At 35.7% G+C, this 7,855-nt stretch overlaps 1 protein-coding gene across 1 annotated transcript; it reads left to right on the forward strand.

The window, feature by feature from the left end:
* Positions 1 to 1,076: 1,076 nt before the first annotated feature.
* LOC140985871 (uncharacterized) lies at positions 1,077 to 7,332 on the forward strand. The gene is made up of 7 exons (XM_073453818.1): positions 1,077 to 1,920; positions 2,074 to 2,178; positions 3,058 to 3,863; positions 4,740 to 5,505; positions 5,983 to 6,531; positions 6,836 to 6,947; positions 7,089 to 7,332. The coding sequence occupies exons 1-7, from the start codon at positions 1,077 to 1,079 to the stop codon at positions 7,330 to 7,332; spliced, it is 3,426 nt and encodes a 1,141-aa protein (XP_073309919.1).
* Positions 7,333 to 7,855: the final 523 nt, after the last annotated feature.

Consider the following 7,855-nt stretch of genomic DNA (forward strand, 5'->3'; position numbering starts at 1 on the left):
CCATTTTATTAAGTGGATTTCAATATTGTTCGTTAATGTTAACTTTATTAAAATACCAAGAGAGGATCCTTTAATCTCAACTACTTAAATTAAAATTTGAACAATCAAAATTTACCCATTAAAGATACAAACAATTAAAATTAAAAAGAAACAAAAACAAAAACAAAACAAAAAGACATTGTGGTGGACTTGTAATTACCTTAGCTTCCCTGTGGATACGATATCGGACTCACCGAATTATACTACTTGTGGACAACCAGCTCTTGGGAGTGCAACAATCAAAGTGACAACAAGTTTTTGGCGCCGTTGCCGGGGAAGTATAATTTAATTTCAAATCTATTTAATTTTGTTTATAGTTTATTTTTCTTTATTTGAATTTTTATTGCTTTTGTGTGTTTTTATTCTTTTTTATTTACATTTTCATGAGCATTATTTGGTCACGTACACTTAGTGGTCGACTCATTCGAAATAACCCTTTATTTTCACAAAACATGGCTGAAGAACCCATCCAAGAAAATGAAGATGAAATTCAATCTCAACATGATCATGATAGACGAAGAACACTTAGAGATCACATGAATCCTACACGTACTAGTGCACCTTCATGTCTAGTTTTCCTCCTGATGCATCTCATTTCAATTTTAAGCCTGATATTATCCAACTTTTACCCAACTTTCATGGCTTAGATTCTGAAAATCCAGACATGCATTTACGAGAGTTAGAAGAAGTATGCAACACATATAATGATCTAAATTGTAGCATGAACACCATTCGACTTAAGCTTTTTCCTTTTTCTTTAAAAGATAAAGCTAAAACTTGGCTACAAAATCTTAGATCGGGATCCATTCGAACTTGGGATGAATTGCAACAATAATTTTTGAAAAAGTTTTTTTCCATCTCATAGAACAAATTCTTTCAAAAGGCAAATCATCACTTTCACTCGAAAACAAGGAGAAACTTTTTATCAGTGTTGGGATAGATATAAAGAATTGCCTAATCTTTGTCCACATCATGGTTTTGAAATTTGGAGAATTGTTTCTCAATTTTATGAAGGCTTAACACCTAAAGATAGGCAAATGGTTGAATTTATGTGTAATGGAACATTTGAAGATAAAGATCCAAATGAGGCAATTGAGTATCTCGATTTATTAGCTGAAAATGCTCAAAATTGGGACACTATAGGTACAATCGAACCATCAAACAAGATTCAATCTCCTACATCTGGTGGAGGTATGTACACTCTCAAAGATGAACATGATCTTCAAGCTAGATTTACCTCTTTGGCAAGAAAAGTTGAGGCATTTGAATTGAAAAAGAATGGTCAATTAAAATCTGTTCAAGAAATTGCATGTCACATCTGTGATACAAGTGATCATTCTATAAAAGATTGTCCCACTTTGCCTTCTTTTAAAGAATGTCTCCATGAACAAGTCAATGTTCTAAACAATCTCAAAAGGCCAAATTTTGAACCATTTTCTCAAAGTTACAATCCAGGTTGGCGAAATCATCCAAATTTTAGTTGGAGGAATGATAATGCTGCACAATTTTCACAACCTCATTTTCAAAATCAACAAAATTTTCAAAATTATGCACCTTATGTTCCTCCACCTAAAAGGAATTTGGAAGATATATTGAATTCTTTCATTGCAAAGCAAGAGTTTATCAATACTCAAACTGCTCAAACCATGACAGATTTGAGAGATACTCTTGCTAAATTTGCATCTGCACTTAATGTTCATGAAAAAGGCAAATTTCCTTCAAGAGATCTGCCTAATCCCAAGGATCATCATTCACAAACTGGAACTTCTGGAACTCAACCGATGGATCAGGTAAAATCTGTTATTACCCTTCGAAGTGGTAAGGTTGTGGAAAAATCCATTCTTGAACCTTGTGAAGATAATGATAAATCACCTCCAAAGGGTAAGGAAGTGGAACCCATAACTTGCGAAGAGGAGGTTCAACAGACAGTGTCACCACCATTCCCTCTTGCATTAAAAAATACAAAAAAATCAAATTTGAATTCTGATATATATGATATTTTTAAACAAGTAAAAGTTAATATTCCTTTATTAGATGCAATAAAACAGGTACCATCATATGCCAAATTTTTGAAAGACTTGTGCACTGTGAAAAGAAAATTGAATGTGAAAAAGAAAGCATTTTTAGCCGAACAAGTAAGTGCAATCATTCAAAATAATAATGCTTTGAAATACAAAGACCCTGGTTGTCCTACTATTTCTTGTATTATTGGAGAACGAAAGATTAAAAAAGCCTTGCTTGACCTTGGAGCTAGTGTGAATTTACTTCCATATTCAGTTTATCAAGAACTCAATCTAGGCGAGTTAAAACCTACTTCGGTAACACTTTTACTTGCTGATAGATCTGTTAAAGTGCCAAGAGGTATGGTAGAAGACGTGTTGGTCCAAGTTGATAACTTTGTATATCCTGTCGATTTCATAGTTTTAGATACACAACCTATCGAAGCTTGTAATGCAATTCCTGTAATTTTAGGTCGTCCATTTTTAGCAACTTCTAATGCTCTTATAAATTGCAGGAATGGAATAATGAAGTTGTCATTTGGTAACATGACCTTGGAGCTTAATGTGTTTAATCTTTGTAAGCAACCACATGACAAAGGAGATGAAAGTGAAGATGAAAATCTTATTGAAACTCTTGTGGAAGAAAACATTCAAGAAGGGAGTACTCGTGATCAATTAGATATTTGTTCAATTGAAACTGTTAAAGAAAATATTGAAATTGATCTTGATGATTTTATCAGGTATCACTCGTTACCAGGATCAGAGAAAGAATTTGATGCAAAATATGAGAACAAAGACGAACCACCCATATTGGAGTTAAAACCCTTGCCAGAAGAATTGAAGTATGCATTTCTTGGAGAAGATGAAACATATCCGGTGGTAATTTCTTCCAAACTAGCAAGTGATGAAGAAGGTAAATTAGTTGATATGCTTAAAAGACATAAAAATGCAATTGGTTGGACACTAAAAGATCTCAAGGGCATTAATCCACTAATTTGCACTCACAAAATTCACTTAGAAGAAAATGCAAAAACATCTCAACAACCACAAAGGAGATTAAATCCACACATGAAAGATGTTGTGAAAACTGAAGTTCTCAAACTACTTGATGTTGGGATTATCTACCCTATTTCTGATAGTAAGTGGGTAAGCCCAACACAAGTAGTTCCAAAAAAATCTGGCATCACAGTGATAAAAAATGAAAAAGGTGAATTGTTAACAAGTCGAGTCCCATCTAGTTGGCGGATGTGTATTGATTATAGAAAATTAAATGACGCCACTAGAAAAGATCATTTTCCATTACCATTTTTGGATCAAATTTTAGATAGAGTAGCAGGTCATCCATACTACTGTTTTCTTGATGGATATTCAGGTTATTATCAAATTCTTATTGCCCTCGAAGATCAAGATAAAACTACATTCACATGTCCTTTTGGAACATTTGCATTTAGAAGGATGCCATTTGGATTATGCAATGTCCCAGCAACATTTCGAAGATGTATGCTAAGCATTTTTTGCGACATGGTTGAAAATTGTTTGGAAATTTTCATGGCCGATTTAACTGTCTTTGGAAATACATTTGATAATTGTCTTCAAAATTTGGAAAAAGTTTTAAAAAGATGCGAGGAAAAAGGTCTTATTTTAAATTGGGAAAAATGTCATTACATGATTACTTCTGGAATTGTTTTGGGACATGTCGTGTCATCTCATGGAATTGAAGTTGATATAGCAAAAGTTGATGTCATTGCCAATTTACCCCCTCCAAAAACTATTAAAGAAATTCGCTCATTTTTGGGACATGCTGGATTTTATAGAAGGTTTATTGTGAGGCCCGGGGCCGAAGAGGGCGGGGGGGAGATCGCCGGTGCCATCAGTTGCATGGACAATGAGCGGCACCTGGCAGGCTTCTAGGTGGAAGGAACATGAATGAACCGATCCCACACGGGAATGAGAGGGGTTCCGAGACGGTTCAACGTAATGGAGTGTACAGTTGAAGAGGGCTTAAAAGATTTGATTTGTACTACTCATATCACGAAGGTGCATCTTCTTTTCGGTAGCTCATCACATAAGAACTCAAAAGTTAAGCGTGCTTGACTTGGGGCAATTTTGGGATGGGTGACCTCCTGGGAAGTTTCCTAGGATGCGTGTGAGTGAGGACATAAGCACGCTGGAAAGACTCGTCTTGGTACAGTGAGGACAGTCGTCGAATCTGGGGCGTTACTGTTGGTATCAGAGCCGACCTCTCTTAGTACGGTGTGGTTCGGGGACGAACCAAGCGGAAGCTGGTGGGCATGTGAGGCCCGGGGCCGAAGAGGGCGGGGGGTGATCGCCGGTGCCATCAGTTGCACCGACAATGAGCGGCTCCTGGCAGGCTTCTTGGTGGAGGGAACATGAATGAACCGATCCCACACGGGAATGAGAGGGATTCCGAGACTGTTCAATGTAATGGACTGTACAGTTGAAGAGGGCTTAAAAGATTTGATTTGTACTACTCATATCACGAAGGTGCATCTTCTTTTCGGTAGCTCATCACATAAGGACTCCAAAGTTAAGCGTACTTGACTTGGGGCAATTCTGGAATGGGTGACCTCCTGGGAAGTCTTCCTAGGGTGCGTGTGAGTGAGGATATAAGCACGCTGGAAAGACTCGTCTTGATACAGTGAGTACAGTCGTCGAATCTGGGGCGTTACATTTATAAAGGACTTTAGTTTAATCTCTAAACCCATTTGTAACCTCTTAACAAAAGACACTGCATTTGAGTGGACTCAAGAATGTCAAAATGCTTTTGATAAAATCATTCGACATTTAACATCAGCTCCCATCATGCAACTTTCTGATTGGTCTTTACCATTTAAAATCATGTGCGATGCGAGTGATTATGCAGTCGGTGCAGTATTGGGTCAAAGAAGAAACGGTAAGCCTTATGTGATATATTATGCAAGTAGAACTTTAAACAATGCTCAAATGAATTACTCCACAACTGAAAAAGAACTACTTGCTGTAATATTTGCATTAGATAAATTTCGTTCTTATTTGATTGGATCAACAACTATCGTGTTTACTGATCATTCTGCTATTAGATATTTGTTGACCAAACAGGATGCAAAGCCACGACTGATACGATGGATTTTGTTGCTCCAAGAATTTGACATTGTGATCAAAGATAAAAAAGGAACCGAGAATGTCGTAGCCGATCATTTATCGAGACTAGTAACAGGATCATCTTGTGAAATGACACCAATTAACGATAATTTTCCTGATGAACATCTATTTTCAGTTACTACTACACCTTGGTTTGCTAACATAGTAAATTTTCTTGTGACAGGAAAAATGCCACCGCAATGGAGTTCTCAAGATAAAAGAAAATTTTTGAATGAGGTAAAAAACTTTTATTGGGATGATCCGTATCTGTTCAAGTATTGTCCGGATCAAATTTTTCGACGTTGCATACCCGACAATGAGGTAAGTAGTGTCATTAAATTTTGTCATTCAGAAGCATGCGGAGGACATTTTTCTTCAAAGAAAACAGCTGCAAAAATCTTGCAGTGTGGATTTTATTGGCCCACTTTGTTTAAAGACACCCACGAAATCTGCAAGATCTGTGAAAATTGTCAAAAATTGGGTGCGATTTCAAAAAGAAACATGATGCCTTTGAATCCTATTATTGAAATTGAAATCTTTGATTGTTGGGGAATAGATTTTATGGGACCTTTTCCACCGTCGTTTGGATACTTGTATATTTTAGTTGCAGTTGATTATGTTTCCAAATGGATAGAGGCAATTCCATGTCGAACAAATGATCATAAAATCGTCATCAAATTTTTAAAAGAAAATATTTTTAGTAGATTTGGAATTCCTCGAGCCATGATAAGTGATGGGGGAACTCACTTTGTTAATAAACCATTTGCTTCATTAATGAAAAAATATGGTATTACTCACAAAGTAACTACTCCTTATCATCCTCAAACAAATGGACAAGTTGAATTAGCTAATAGGGAGATAAAGCAAATTTTGGAAAAAACTGTTAACCCAAATAGAAAAGATTGGTCTCTGCGACTTAATGATGCACTTTGGGCATATCGAACAACTTTTAAAACATCATTGAATATGTCTCCCTATAGGTTGGTTTACGGAAAACATTGTCATTTGCCTGTGGAATTGGAACATAAAGCTTATTGGGCGATCAAAACTTTAAATTCAAGCATGGATGATGCCAACAAATTGCGTAAATTGCAACTTAATGAACTTGATGAACTCAGAAATGACGCGTATGAGAATTCAAGGATTTACAAAGCAAAAATCAAATCATTTCATGATAAAACAATTCTTAGAAAATCTTTTGAGATTGGTAAAAAAGTTTTGTTTTATAATTCTCGACTTCACATATTCCAAGGAAAATTACGATCAAGATGGACAGGCCCATATGTTGTAAAGCATGTGTATACTTATGGAGCTGTGGATATTGAAAATCCTAAAAATGGTGATGTTTTTAAAGTAAATGGACAAAGGCTTAAACAATTTTTAGAAAATGAAATTTTTCAAGAAGAGTTTATTTCCCTTTTCGATCCTTGATTTTTTTTGTGTTGCATTTAATTTTTTTTGTTTTTATTTCAGGTTTTCTTAATCTTTTTATTTTCCCGGCTAAATGGCGGATAACGGTACTCCGTGACTCTCATAGTCGATTTAATCAGTTTCCCATAATTGCTGATACAAAAATAGAAAAAAAATCATTTCTTTTCTTTTCAAAATGAATGAAATTCTCTCAAAAATTTGTAAATATTTTCCCTCTGTTTCTGAAAATGTTCTAAGAAAAATTTATGCAGGAAGGTGTGAAAGATTGAGATTGCTAATGCAAAAAGGCATTCCAGAAAATATTCGACTTGTAATAGAAGCTAAGGTCCGATTAGGAGGATAAGTTCCACAATCATTGCTCATTCGGTATTTGCCTGGATTAGGAAAAAGCACTTATGCTAAAAAAAGAAGGGCCAAAAGTTTAGGGGCTTGTCATAAGTGTGCAAGATGGACTTGTGACAAACGATGCAGATCTTTGGGATGTGTTGCCAATAACAAAGAAGATAAAATTTGTTTCATTAAGAATGAGCTGAGTAAGGAGTCTTTAGAAAACATCTTATTGACTCTTGAGACGCATTCTAGTGGACATGTGCATATTGAACTTCTCCGTTTATGGAAACAATTCCAAGATGAGCGTCATAGTCTTGGGAATCCGACTAAAAAAGACCCTGTTTGCCAATTTATAAGAAAATTGGATGGGAAGCATATCATCGACTCATAGAAGGCGTTGAAGCCGTTTCTGGACGTAAAACCAGAGGAAAATTGTGAGCCACAATCACACTACTGTTTGCATGCATGTGTGTCATTATTGTTTTTACTGTTTATTCTGTTTACAACTGTGACCCATAGTTTTGTCCTGATAAAATATTACCCCTATAAAATCTCTCATCTTTCTCTCTATTTTCGCAGAAAAAAAGAAGAAAGTAAAAAAACATGGCTGGAACCTCTGCACAATCATTGAAAAATATTTGTGTATTTTGTGGGTCGAGTCCTGGAAAAAATGAAGTGTTTGTAGAAGCAGCGAATAATCTTGGAAAGATATTGGCTGAGAGAAAAATTCACTTGGTATATGGGGGAGGTAATATTGGGTTAATGAGATCTGTTTCAACATCTGCTCATCTTGGAGGTAGTCAGTAGTCAGGTTTTGGGTATTATTCCTACAGCTTTAGCTGAAGGAAATATTACAGGTGTTACGATTGGGGAGGAATTAAAAGTTTTTTTCTATGTATGAAAGAATCACTCAA

Source organism: Primulina huaijiensis, chromosome 10 (assembly GCF_012295235.1).
Source record: "Primulina huaijiensis isolate GDHJ02 chromosome 10, ASM1229523v2, whole genome shotgun sequence".
Taxonomy (NCBI): domain Eukaryota; kingdom Viridiplantae; phylum Streptophyta; class Magnoliopsida; order Lamiales; family Gesneriaceae; genus Primulina; species Primulina huaijiensis.

Excerpts from the sequence above, each read along its gene's own strand:
- LOC140985871 (XM_073453818.1), top strand. The coding sequence starts at position 1,077 with ATGGTTGAATTTATGTGTAATGGAACATTTGAAGATAAAGATCCAAAT. Across the intron at positions 3,864-4,739 it reads GATTTTATAGAAGGTTTATT|GACTTTAGTTTAATCTCTAA; the intron begins GTGAGGCCCGGG and ends ACATTTATAAAG. Across the intron at positions 6,532-6,835 it reads TAAAAATGGTGATGTTTTTA|AAAATGTTCTAAGAAAAATT; the intron begins AAGTAAATGGAC and ends CCTCTGTTTCTG.